We start from the raw sequence: 14,712 nt of genomic DNA on the forward strand, positions 1-14,712 counted from the left end.
CAACATTCAAAAAAATTAAGATTATGGTATCCGGTCCCATCACTTCATGGCAAAGAGATGGGGAAACAATGCAAACAGTGACAGACTTTCTTTTCTTGGCTCCAAAATCACCGTGGACAGTGACTACAGCCATGATATTAAAAGACATTTGCTCCTTGGAAGAAAATGATAAACCTCAACAGCATATTAAAAAGCAGAGATGTTACTTTGCCAACAAAGTTAGGTCTAGTCATAGTTATGGGTCATAGTTTTTCCAGTAGTCATGTATGGATGTGAGAGTTGAGATATAGAAGGCTGAGCACTGAAGAATTGATGCTTTTAAACTGCAGTGCTGGAGAAGACTCTTGAGAGTCCCTTGGACTGCAAGGAGATCAAACCAGTCCATCCTAAAGGAATCAGTCCTGAACATTCATTGGAAGGACGGATGCTAAAGCTGAAGCTCCAATACTTTGGCCACCTGAAGTGAAGTGTTGACTCACTGGAAAAGACCCTGTGCTGGGAAAGACTGAAGGCAAGAGGAGAAGGGGACAACAGAGAAGATGGTTGGATGCCATCACTGACTCGATGGACTCAGCTCCAGGAGATGGTGAAGGACAGGGAAGCTTGGCATGTTGCCGTCCACGGGGTCGCAAACAGTCGGACACGACTGAGTGACTGAATGACAACAACAATGCTATGAAATATGAATTTCTTTCTGCATAGATCTAAGTATGTGCCTTGGATGGGTCTCAGTGCAGGGAAGATGGTGCCTCTGCATAAGCTATAGACTTATGCCAGAGAACATTTCTGTCAAAGCTCTTGCCATAGCTGGGATTAGCACAGGATGAATATTCAATTGGAATCCAGCTTACCTGAAAATAAATGAACAGTGCACAGCTTGGAAAACTTGCTAGAAATTCTGAATGGTGTTATAATATGCCATCTGCTTAAGTGGGTGAATGAGGCAATGAAAGCAATATGGGTCAGTGTTGATAGGCAGAAGTGCTAAGCGTAAACCAAACTCAACTGCTTGCTTTCTAAGTATAGTCCTTCTCCATTATTCACAGAAATGGAAGACACAACCAGCAAAGAAATAGCCACTGAAGGACCAATTTCATTATTCAATTCAATAAAGCATCTTAGAGTGAAACGTCAGAGAACTTGAGCTTACTTTGCCTAATACTCTGGGAATACATATATCTTTACTACTTAATCCACGCCCTCCCCCCAATACACATACTTTTTAAGCTTCACTATATTTCATAGCCTCCAGTAACATTTAAAAAGGTATTTAACTGTGTCCAGATTGGCTCTCCATTGTGGGTAGGCAACATACTGCTGTTTCAGTGGCTAGTCAAGTTGCATCTGTCTTACACACATGACTGGGATATATGGCTAGGCAAATTTCCTCTCAAAAACTTCACACTAAGCCCTGATCAAGATGAGAGGTGGCCTGACTGAGATGGGCAACTTCCAAGAGCCACCATCCTAGAAGTCTGCCACTCTTGGCCATCCAGGCTGGTGACACCAACAAAACAGACTCGAAGTTCTATCTCCCTCTGGAGACTGTAACTCTCTTGTATCCTGAGTAAATTTTATGGCAGAATGCAACATTTGGTCCTTGAATCTTTCTACTTTGAATTTTTTAGCTGAACAGGAAACGGACCCCAAGGACACACAGCAATTCTAGCTTAAGGAACTCTTGCTGTTCAGTTGCCCAGTTGTGTCTGACTCTGCGACCCCACGGACTGCAGCACACCAGGCCTCCCTGTCCCTCACCATCTCCTAAAGTTTGCCCAAGTTCATGTCCACTGGATCGGTGATACCATCTTGCCATCTCATCCTCTGACACCCTCTTCTCCTGCCCTTAATCTTTCCCAGCGATAGGGACTTTTTCAGTAAGCTGCTCCCATCAGGTGACTAAAATACTGGAACTCTTAAGGATTAGATACTCAGCTTATCATTTTGATAGCTACTCTTTAAAAACTATACTTCCTTCCAAAGTATCTGATTATTCCTTTAAACAATCTGCCCTTAAACTTAACTCAACCTTTGGGGAAGAAATGTTTCCATCTCTTAATATGAATGGTTGTGTCCATTCGTTTTATTTCCTTCAAAACAGCTTCTAATCCTCTTTTCATGCAAGTAAGTGCAGGCATTATGACATGAGGGTCCATCCATTAGGTCCACATTGCCCATGGCATGGCATCACATTAATTTATCTGTATGGCTCAAGGACAGGTGGCAAGAAAGGATACATCATATTTAACGTAGAACCTATGTTCCAAAGGCAGGTAAACAGTCTCTCACATTAACCAGTTAGTAACTGTACCTAATACTTCATTCATAACCCCTGTTTTTTCTTGTACATGCCCTGTTTATCAGGAGTTTTATTCTCAATGATCATTCAAATTCTGTGTCTCAATAACCTAACATCAATTCCTATTCAGGCCACAGGTTCCTATAAGGCTTCTGCAGGAAAAATGTTTGTTTTCATAATTTAGGCACAGGCTGCATTAAAAACTCCTGAGAAAGCCTGGAAGGCACGAACGTATGTCAGAACATAACGCTCCTCACAAGCCCTGCCATTGCAGCATCTCTCATGCTCTGGACGGCACTCAGAGCCTATGCATGACTGTCATCAAACAGAACTTCTCTCTCCTTTTTAACATGTAAGGGTGACAGGTGAAACTGTCAGATTACGGTCTTCCTCAGGTCTTCGAGATCCACCAGTCATCAGTAATTTATCAGCACACATACTAGCATTGTCACACCCCTGGCCATGCTGGTCATTAGCTATTGGCCAGCACTCACCAGGACTCATCCACGTTTCCAGCCAGCCCATTATTACTCTTTGGCAATATCCTATTTAGCTACTAATCTGCCAATGACCTTGCATTGGCTATTACCTATGACTTTATGACATTCCCAAAACTAGTCTCCTCTTCCTTGGATAAATCCAAAGACCTGCTGAAATGATTATAATAAAAAGCACAAGCCTTTTAAGTGGACATATAATCAGAAACAAAATCACCTTCTGAATGATAAAATTTAAGACATTCATATTCCTCAGGTTTGTAATTTAATGATCTCTTATTTTTCTTTGAGTCATTTCCAAATCATCTGATAAGTAAAATTTTAACAGCTAATTACTTTGATTAAATTATTCCTGATATCTAAAATCACAGCACTGAATTCATTCATCAAAAACAAAACCAAAAAATAACCCCCAAATCTTTGCCCAGTGCAATGAACTCTACTTAAAACCAGGTTATAAAAGTCTTTGCTGAGAAAAAGAATAGAGTTCTCTATTTTTCAGAGGGATATAAAACAAACATAGGGAGGAGAAAAGCAAAACAAAAAAACGATGTGAACTTCCGTAAACTCAACAGTAGCTCCAACAGACTGTCCGGTTTATTGAATCAGCAAAGGTATGTTTTTAAAGCTCTTCTTGGTATATGCTTATTTTGATCCCACTGTCAATTCTGTACATTTGTTTACAGAGTTGAATCTGAATTAACATGGACCCTCTATAATTTAAATGTTCATTAATGTAAAATTCTGATAAACGGTCACTAGACTTTGTTTACTGAAATTTCTATAACTTTTCTTTTCAAACATTTAAATAGTAACTATTTTTTTATATTCTTTTTAAAAAATATTCTTTTCCACTATGTTTAATCACCGGATACTGAATATAGTTTCCTGCGCTGTGCAGGAGGACCCTCTTGTTTGTCTGTCCTATGAAAGAGTTTACATGTGCTAATCCAAAACTCCCAGTCCTTCCCTCCCCTCCCCTCTTCCGCTAAGGCAACCGCAAGTCTGCTCTCTATGTCTAAACAACAACTCCTTAAAAGCAACAAAGCTCATCTTGATTCTTCATTCCCTTCCCTTTACATATGTACTGATACAAGTGATGAAATCTGGCATTATGATTTTAAAAAAGGCTAAGATTGTTTATCTTCCTTAAGTCGTATCCAATTTCACAAATGTTTTTTCACAAATATTTACTAAGTATGAAACTCCATTGTACAACTTAATAGCTGTGTGATTATGGAACAAGTTATTTAACCTCTCTACCCACAATTTCCCCATATGTAAAATGGTGATAATACTACCGTCTATGTAATAAGGCCTAAGAAGTGCTTAGTAATTGTCCAATAAATGGAAAGATAAAAGAGACATCTAGAAATACACAAATGTGTAATTTAGTGTGACTGCAATAACCACCACCATCACCACAGCATCAGTGATGGCAGCTGCTGACATCTGGGTGCTTACCAATGTGTCAGATACCATACCAAGTGCATGGCAAACATGTCATTCAGCCCACACTGTAAGAAATAGGCACAATTGTTGCACTCATTTTGAAAACGGGAAAAACGAATGCACAAAGAAATGATATAATTTGCCCAAGGTTACAGAGGTAACAAAACTGGGAGAGCAGAGCACAGAGGGAACAGAGGAACAGAATGATTACCTTTAAGGGCTGTAGGAGACAAGCAGAAAAGACTTCCTATCAAAGGGAGAAGAGAGGGCTTTTATTCAGACCTAACCCCTATATAATCCAATATAATTTACAGAGTCTACTTCTATTAACCAAAGGGTTATTACATTAAAATAGATTAGTGAATTTATAATAATAAAAATCACCAGTATGGTTATTTTATTATCTAATTTTCAAATAGTTTGAATAGGATACACAGAGATAAAGGTGTTTTGTAAACAACTATAAGTGCAGTCACTCACTCTTTGTGACCCCATGGACTGTTGCCTACAAGGTTCCTCTGTCCATGGAATTCTCTAGGCAAGAATGGGTTGCCATTTCCTTCTCCAGGGAATCTTCCCGACCCAGGGATCAAACCTGGATATCCCACATTGTAGGCAGACACTTTACTGTCTGAGCCACTAGGGAAGATTATTTACTGATTTCCAACATTCCTAGAAACCAATGCTCATGACCAGCCCTCTGATATACCATAAACCAACAAACCAATGATGGATTTAAGGGTGAAAGGTGAGAACAGTCAGCTTTGGGGGAAGAAGGGATAAGATCATTCTTTTTACACTGTGGTAGCCACCCTCCAAGATGGCCTCAATGAGGCATGCACCTCTTGATATCTATATCCTCGTGTAATCCCTTCCTCTAATAAATAGGGCCGGCCTATGTAACACACAGGATATCAAAGAAATAATGGTGTGTGACTTCCAAAAGTCTGGACATAAAAGACACTGTGGCCTCCACCTTCTCCTCCTTGGATCACTTGGTCTAGGGGAAGCCAGCTGCCACAACATTAGACACTTGTATAGTGCTACAGAGAGGTTCACACAATGACGGGCTGGGCCTTCTGCAAATGCCAGCACAGATTCACTCCCCACAGGAATGAGTCATCCTGGAAGTAAAGCTTCCAACTCCAGGCAACAATCCTTCAGATGCCTGCAGTCCTGGTCAACATTTTGGCTACAACCTCATGAGAAACCCTCACCCAGAATTTCACAGCTAGGCTGCACAAAAGCTGTGTGAGATAATAAATGTTTACTGTTAAGCTGCTGAATTTGGGGGTATCTTGATACATGGCAGTAGATAACTAATGAATACATTTTCACAAGCCAATGAGAGCACTACCAAGCAAGTTCCTCTACAAAATTTGGTAGGCTCCTGATAAACTGTTTAAGACACGAAGATTGCACCAGTTGTTCATTTGGTTTTCCCCTAATCCTGAGAAGAGTCTATGGTTCTATGGCTCTGGTACTGGGTATGGCAAAGGGAGTTTGTACATGTATTGAGACCCATTTTATTCTGTATGACCTCAGAGGTAAAAATGACAAGTTGGGCAATCCTATAGTGAAACTAAGGGCAAAGCTCTAAAGTATTAGGTTCCCCCAAGAGTACACCAGGCTGTAACTTTTGTCCTAGAGTAGATTTTTATGTACAGAATTCCACATCTGATATATATATTTTCCAGGAGAGAAGTCACAGTTTTATTTTCAGAGTCTTAGAGATCTATAAGAGCTGCTAGATAATTGAGTCATGGATTTGATGGGCAGCTGTCTCAATACTGAGGAAACTGCACCATCTGGTTGCTTAGGTGGTAAACCAAAAGTTCTCACTGCGGTCTTTTACACTCCTGCCAACGCATCACCAAGTCCTGTCCATTCTCCCTCCAAATGTGTCTGATCAAATGTGTAAAATGGGGAGAGGAAGGAGTGTGAAGGGAAGGTCCCACATTTATAAACGGGCCAAAAGGTTTAAACAGAAAAGCAGAAAATAAAGGAACAGGTCAGGTGGAAAAGGACGGAGAACAAACAAGGGAGCTGGGGTTCCAAAGGTTCAATATTCCAGAACTATAAGTCTATAAAAGTTAAACCTAACTGATACAAGTGTTCACTGTCTGGCCCAACAGCAATAATGGAAATGTTCTATCTGTACTCTCAAATAGGATGACTGCAAGCTACATTTGGTTATTTAAATTTAACTGAAATTAAATAAAAATAAAACATAGTTCTTTATTTACTCTAAACACGTTTTCAGGTTCTCAAAAGCTATAAAATCATTATTGGCATATCAGTGAAAGAGCATATTTCAGATATATCAAATCCGTTTTTGTGCTTTATGTGTAAAATATACTTGGGAACTTTAAGTATCCTTTACTTACTTTATTATGCTCTCCTAAGCCCATTTTGTGCATTTCTATTCATGAGCCATCCTAGTTTTATAATTTAGAACTGGCTCATGACAGCTCAACTCCTCTAAAAGATAAAGTTTTGGAGCCTTGGGCTACGTTGTATGTACTGTTTACACCCTAAGATCCTAAGCCTCTTGATGAAAGTGAAAGAGGAGAGTGAAAAAGTTGGCTTAAAGCTCAACATTCAGAAAAATGAAGATCATGGCATCTGGTCCCATCACTTCATGGCAAATAGATGGGGACAGTGGAAACAGTGTCAGACTTTATTTTTTGGGGCTCCAAAATCACTGCAGATGGTGACTGCAGCCATGAAATTAAAAGACACTTACTCCTTGGAAGGAAAGTTATGACCAACCTAGATAGCATATTCAAAAGCAGAGACATTACTTTGTCAACAAAGGTCTAATCTAGTCAAGGCTATGGTTTTTCCAGTATGGATGTGAGAGTTGGACTGTGAAGAAAGCTGAATGCCGAAGAATTGATGCTTTTGAACTGTGGTGTTGGAGAAGACTCTTGAGAGTCCCTTGGACTGCAAGGAAATCCAACCAGTCCATTCTAAAGGAGATCAGTCCTGGGTGTTCTTTGGAAGGTATGATGCTGAAGCTGAAACTCCAGTACTTTGGCTACCTCATGTGAAGAGCTGACTCACTGGGAAAGACTGATGCTGGGAGGGATTAGGGGCAGGAGGAAAAGGGGACAACAGAGGATGAGATGGCTGGATGGCATCACTGACTCGATGGACATGAGTTTGAGTGAACTCTGGGAGTTGGTGATGGACAGGGAGGCGTGGCGTACTGCAATTCATGGGGTCGCAAAGAGTCAGACACGACTGAGCGACTGAACTGATAAGGTCCTAATCTTAGATGTTCCCATTCAAGCCTGTTCCAAGTGGAAATGCCTCTACTTAAAACTAGGTCTCACATTAGTGTTATTAACTGACACATGAACAAGCAACACTGTTACTCACAAAGAAAGGTATATCCCAATGTTACATTTAAACTAAAATCATACTCTACACTAATGAAATCAAAGTATCAGCAGTAAGGAAAAGGATTTGATTTTTGTTTTTTCTCTTTATAATGTCTATCATGATTTTGATAATTTTGTGTGTATCATAACGAGGAAGCACTTCTCAGCAAAATTATCAGCACCTCTCTTATCATAATAATATTACAAGGAAAAGGTGTGGCATGAGATACCATGGTGCATTCAGTCATTTAAAAAACAGAACCGAAATTCAGGAACCAGTGAGGCAATCAATCCAGCAGCAAACCTGGAGGGCTTATCAACAGTACTGTTTATACTTGGTCAGCTGGCAGCAGAGAGATCTTAACTGCTGTTGTGTTCAGGGGCAGAACACTTAATTAAGAGGCTTGGTTGTTCAAGGTAAAAAACTGAAAGCCATGGAGACAAAGAATGTGTTTTCTACCTTTCAAGTTAAAAAACTTAGTTGAGGAACGAAGAATAAGAAAAGGCATATGAATATAAACAGGTGACTTCAAGTAAGGAACTGAGGAACACTGGAAGAATACCCAGAACAATGTCTGATAGGATATTCACCAACTCAATCAAGATTTTACAATACTTTTGGAGGAAGGAGGAAAAACCCAGGTAAAATTTTTGACTTAACAGGAAACAACATGTTTTACATTAAAATAAGCAATTTCCTAGAAGTGATACTTAGTACTGCTGTGGTGAAAATAATACCAAGATGGTATGACTCTAGGGATCTATATGCAAACTCAGTAAGTGAACTTGAAATCCTAACAGAGGGTAGATACAGTCTTAGATACAGTCTCATCGGTGTCAGTGACATATGGATGGAAGTCTATACTTCAAAACTTCAAACACAGAGCCAATAGGAGGAAATGGGCATAGAACTGTCCCTAACAAAGATACCCACCTTCTTCATCTACTAAGTTGGAAATGCATAAAAATACAGATGTGCTCATGTACATGCTGTCCTCCCACCTCCCTCACCCTGCCCCCCACCACTCTGGGCCGGCTAGTGCTGAAGTAATGGAGAAATGAAAAAATATGTGCATTACCAGTATAAAATGGGACAAGCTTTCTGGATGACAATTTGACAGTATGTACTAAAAATTTTAAACTTCCTTACACCTTTTGACTCAGGAATTCCTCTAAAAACTGAGGCACAACTCAAATGTCCATTAAAGAATTAGTTAAATAAATTATGGTATAGGCTTAGAATACTAGTTGAATACTATAAAGTCATATATCACCTTCCTCCATACACTAAAAGCCCATTAAAAAAAAAAAGCCAGTCTCTGTCCACTCATAACTAGACTAAAATATACAATATATTGTTACCTTTGATTTTCTTTGGAAGTGAGAATATGGAGAGTCTTATTGTCTACAATAACTAGATATTATGGGTTTTTTTTCATACATAACTAGACACTATGTTTTTAACAGGGAAAAATCCTTACATTCGGATTAAGATAAAGCGAAAACAGGCAGGAAGAGTTCCGAAGACCACCACCTGAGGGCATGCACTGCGGATTCCACAACTAGACAGGAGACGGGTGCAGCTTTCCCAGTGCACATCAGGAAAGTGCCACAGGCCGCGATACTTGGGGAGGGGGTGAGGGGAGGGGACTGTCACTTCAGAAAAGTAGATATTCAATACACTGACTCAACGTAACACTTTATTTGTCAAATGCAGTGGATACAAACAATCGGAGAAATTATTCTGGGTTTAATTCTGTCCAGCTAGGAAAAAACTGGCTGGTGATGGAGAAGGTGGCAAGGTGACAGGAATTCTGTGGTAAAAAATAAGTGTAACAGAAAAAGGGACCACTAGTCCTGGCTAAATCTGAACCATGACTTTTGTAAAATGCATTTCAAAAAGTTCAGGGAACAGATAAGCATGATTTTGTAGTTAGAATCTTCAAAAGGGGCTAATACCCGACAGGAAATAGAAAATTATAAAAAACAAAATTCTGACCAACCAAATAACTGCATACACTCTCTTTGCAAAGTAAAACGAGAAGGACCAAAGAACCCAAATAAAAGGGTTTTTCTTGATGAGCTCTTAATTTATAAAGTAGGGCACACATCCCAGGAAGAATAGAAAAATAAAACTGTGAACCTGTCAGAACAAGCCAAATTCAGTTTAAATGAGGTTAACAGCAAAAGGTTTTCAAAGCAAGACCAAGAAAAGTTAAGCCCCCTGACCAGGTAAAAAGACAGAGAAGACAGACCTTGTCCAACTCTTATCATGATTCCCTTTTCTGTTAGAAGGGTTTTCAACCTGGAAAGGATATAACAAAAATCCTAATAAACAAAATGCAGCCCAAGGAAGGTGAGGGAAATCTATACATTTTAAATGTCTTTAAACCCAGAATCTATAGTCTAAAAACACATTCTAAAACGAATTACAGAAATTCAATTCACAAATATTTAAGCACTAGAAATTCCCTGTAAGTCTTCAACAAAATTTTTTCATTTCCGTCTTTGACACAGTTTCTTTCTTGATGGAAAAAATCTGAAAGTTTTCTTGACAAAAACAAAGATTTTTACTAATTTCCATAACATTAGTATATAAATGAATATTGTACAGTTGGTCTCTAGTTAAGCAAACAACAAGAAGGGTAATTTAGAGTTATTTACAGAGCATTAGAAGAATAATCCCTATTAAGCCTTGTCTAGTCCCATTTAACATCAGTAACCTTGGTAAAGGCAAAAAAAAAAAAAAAAAAAAAAATCTAGTAGGCTCTACCTTGTCCTCTTTGATATATTTTATTAGTTGCTTAGAGACAGGCCAAAAATTGGTATGTTTATAAAATGTGCAGATGACAAATAACTATATAGAAAATCTAACATTCTGATATTTTAGAACATATTCAGGATTAGGATTTAAAATTCTCATTAGTATGGAGAAGATGCTAGCCATAGCCATTACTAAAATCTGAAGGACTTTTGCAAATAAGAATTGGGTTGGTTTTCTATAATGCCAGAGTAGGATCATTGAGTGGAAGAGATATATATAAGGGAATAAATTTCTAACAAAGTGATATAAAGATCGAATGTGCTACTGAATATTCTAGTTTCTGAATATATACAAGTATGGGACACTAGCTTTCAGTAGATAGTAAGGAGAGTAAAATGAAGTCAGTGGTTTTCAAATTTCTTTTAATAGCAGAACCAATGCACTGGAAGAAATCTTACCCAGAGGACTAATACGAAACAGAGAGAAAATTGCTTTAGCTGAAATTCCCAACTACATCTTACACTTACTTATCTGGCACTGGATCAGATGATCTCTAAAGTAATTCATATATGATCAGTAAAACTATAACTCCTGAAGATTTACTACTCTACAGGGTCCAGATGAAAGGTCTCCCAAATGGAATGAATGGGAGGATCTGTTGGGGGTGTGGAGAAAAATCAGATAGATACAAACATTGAAATCAGAAATTATACCTTATGGTCTGAGAACAGTGTGTACGCTTTTCAGAAGTTTCTTGTGTCAGTCAGAGCCATGGTCAGATATAATGCCCCCAGGAACTGACGTGTTTTAAAAACGATTTAAACAATGAAAGTTTTTGTGAAAAAAAACAACCTCCATATCCACTGATTAACCACAACTGTTTTAATATTTGTATATTTCTATCTAGTCCTATCCACATGCAAATACACATTTAAGTCCAGTTACCAACATGGTACGTAGGATTTTAAACTTTTCTCCACATAATTTAAGATGAATAGTTCCACAAATCTAAGTTTTATAATAACTGTCTTTTATAGTTACATAAAAATGGAGATTTCATAATGTACTGAATCATTTTTCTACTGCTGACCACTGAGGTCATATTTGCTTTCCTTTTTGTTATTATGTAACTTGTTTACTCACTAAGTCTGACTCTTGCAACCCCATGGACTGCAGTGTGTGTCCCATGTCGGTAACTGCCTAAACGTATATTTGCATGTGGACAGGACTGGATAGAACTAACTACTCTTATTTAGTTAGAGGTACATATTGCAATTCATTCACCCAAACGTGAATTACTGTGATGCTGTAGCTAGGGTGGGTGATTAGAAATTCTAATTTTGAAAATTCTAAATTAGAAAAACTTCCAGGTTCAGATTTTCAAGGTCAGAGGCTTTGGAGTTTAATATTTTACTTCTTCATACCTTGGAGCAGACCTGGAAATGCTTTGTCATGTCGGCAGGCATTCACTTCCTCCCTGCTTGGGTGGAGATGGGATGTCCATTTATTCAGGTGAAGCGAGTCATATATTCTTTTGTCATAAAAGGATGGATGTCAACCCTGTCTTTCACATGGTTGGTTTTTAACATTTACGAATCTGTCCTTACTTGGCAATAACAATAAAATGGTGTTAACAGTTTCCTTTCACTGAAGGCCCACCATGTGACCAGGCAAAGTGTTAAGCAGTTTGTACACTTTATATCTTACTTCTCATAACTCTATGTGGTGGCTATTTACTATTCCTATTGTACGGATAAAGAAATTGATGCTAAGAGAGACAGCAAACAACATGTATATTTTAAGATCTTACTAAAGAATGTAACTTATACTACCAAATACTTATTTAAATACTTATTTTAAATACTTATTTAAATACTTATTTAAAATATGTAACTTATACTACCAAATACTTATTTAAATACATATGCACATACATATGTATTTACTTAAATCTGGGCCATTAAGGCCATTCAGTCAACCCCTTCATCTAGATGAGCATTTCCTAACTTATGTTAGGTGACATTACTTGGCTCCCATAACTTTGGCCCCAAAGAAAACTGTTTTGCTTTAACCACATTGTAGTGTTGTGCCTTTAGCTCATACTGAGGGGCATTTAAAAGTTTCTAAATGGAGTCACCATTACATTTACTGCTGAAAGAGTGACAAGAGTTTCATTTACTCTCTCTTGTGTGTGCACATGCTCAGTCGTGTCCAATTCTCTGAGACCCGGTGAACTCTAGCCCACCAAGCTGTTCTAGCCATGGAGAACACTGGAGTGGGTTGCCATTTCCTCCTCCAGGGGATCTTCCTGACCCAGGGATTGAGCTTATACCTCTTTCGTCTCCTGACTGGCAGGCGGATTCTTTACTACTAGCTTAAAGTACCAAATTTGCAGCCCTAAAGGAGAACTACTTCTCAAACAGCAGGGTCAGAAATACTGTGCTTCTCCTAAGCCACCAGTGTGCTTTTCATCTAATGAAATATATGGGAAATTTTAAACAGATAACACTTTTTTATTTAGCCACTAGGAAGCTTACTGAAATATCTGAAATCCTTCCTGGTATTAAGATACACAAGGCATGTATTTCTTTAAACTAATTTTAGCTCTGCCCTTAGTCTACTATTCCTATAAAATTCCTCATATCCTGATCTACTTCAACTTTAAAGTAAACCCTCAGGATCAAAGCCCAATGCCAGTTTCCATATTTATGTTGAAATCTGATTTCAACAGCTATAAAAATGTATATACAGCAGTAAAATTATTTTTTGATGACTGCTGTAACTTGTATCAAAGCAACATCAAAATCAGATTATACTACGCTCCTACCAGGCAGACAATTTGCCCCAAATCTTAGCTGTAATCATTAACTAGTATTTCACATTAAGAAAATGATTTAAAATTACCCAAAACTTACCAATCATAATTCTTATTGTATTCATAGTCTAAAACAATTCCTATAAACTAGCTCAACAAGTCAATGTGCTAGTTTGGGATTAGGGCCTATTCAATGTTTTAAATAATCAACACAATCTATAACCTAGGCCAGTGATTTAAGTTGATTAATAGCTCACTGAAGTAATTCTGTCTTCCTTCTAAATACAGGTCATAGTTAAAAGCAAAACAAAAAACCTCTATTTTTTCATTTAAAAACTTCAAAGCATATTTCAGTACATATTTGATTTGTACCATATTACTTGAGGAGAGCATTGCCACTCACTTTATAGATTGAGAAAATGAACAGGATATTACTAAAATTAATGAAGTTCAAATGACTTTCTCAAGGTAGCATGTGCTGATGAAACTAGAACTAGAAAAGAGACCTTTTTTCCTAGACTTTTTCTGGAATGAAGATGGGCCACAGATTAGAATGAAATGTTGTCAATCTTTATTAGCAACATTCAAAAGATTAAGATTGGATAGGAACAAACAACTCTGTCAGACAACAGGAGGTAGATTTTGACCTCACTGTTGAATGCTAAGAACTAGTAAAAGTGAAGTGGCTCAGTCGTGTCTGATTCTTTGCAACCCCATGGACTGTAGCCCATCAGACTCCTCCATCCATGGAATTTTCTAGGCAAGAGTACTGGAGTGGGTTACCATTTCCTTCTCCAGGGGATCTTCCTAACCCAGGGACTGAACCCGGGTCTCCTGCATTGCAGGTAGATGCTTTACCATCTGAGCCACCAGGGAAGCCATAAGAACTAGTTAATGCAAGGTTTTATTTCCTGGAGCATAAATGCCCCTGGGCAAACATTAATCTGATCCAACTAGGTTCAATGCAACAGATGATTAAGTAAAAATGGAGTCAGCTCCTGACATCTGCATTTTGGAGGCTGTGGGGGGAGTCCAATTGTGCTACCTATTTCTAACTTCATTTTAGCTGTCCTTTGGAGGACCTTCAGTTCACTCAAGGGTTGAGTATTTTCCGAACATTGTAATGCGAGTAATTTTAATTAAATGAGGTCCCAACATGAACCAGCTCCAGGACTAGCAGTATGCTGCTGCTAATGCTGCAGTATACCTGAGCTCTAACCTGGGAGATCATTTGGGTATTTTTGGGGGGCAGGGGATAGAAAAGATTTAGTCATATTCTGATCTAAGTCTTAGCTAAATGAATTTGCATTGCAGTTTCAGCCCTTTAAATGATTAAATTATACCAATCTACATTCCAATTTCTTGAACATTTGCCTCTTCAGTATATTAATATAATTTACATTCAGGGTAATGGAATTAAAGTGAATTATCTTCAATAAGATTACATTTCTGAAGACCATTTTCTGCTATAAGCATCTCATTTAATATATTAATCAAGA

At 38.2% G+C, this 14,712-nt stretch overlaps 1 protein-coding gene across 5 annotated transcripts in view; it reads right to left on the bottom strand.

The window, feature by feature from the left end:
* The window catches only part of GSK3B (glycogen synthase kinase 3 beta), a 217,461-nt gene that overhangs the window by 5,686 nt on the left and 197,063 nt on the right, over positions 1 to 14,712 (bottom strand). Inside the window, exon 12 of one of the 5 annotated variants that reach the window (XM_018043204.1) lies at positions 9,890 to 9,939. The exons of 2 other annotated variants lie outside the window; for them this stretch is intronic. In XM_018043204.1, coding sequence (XP_017898693.1) covers positions 9,935 to 9,939 — 5 coding nt within the window. In that variant the 3' untranslated portion in view covers positions 9,890 to 9,934. Of the gene's footprint in view, positions 1 to 9,889; positions 9,940 to 11,822; positions 11,879 to 14,712 lie in introns of all 5 variants that reach the window. 2 more of the 5 variants (XM_018043122.1, XM_018043043.1) reach the window with 2 other exon arrangements.

The sequence above is a fragment of the Capra hircus genome, chromosome 1, assembly GCF_001704415.2.
Source record: "Capra hircus breed San Clemente chromosome 1, ASM170441v1, whole genome shotgun sequence".
Lineage (NCBI taxonomy): Eukaryota > Metazoa > Chordata > Mammalia > Artiodactyla > Bovidae > Capra > Capra hircus.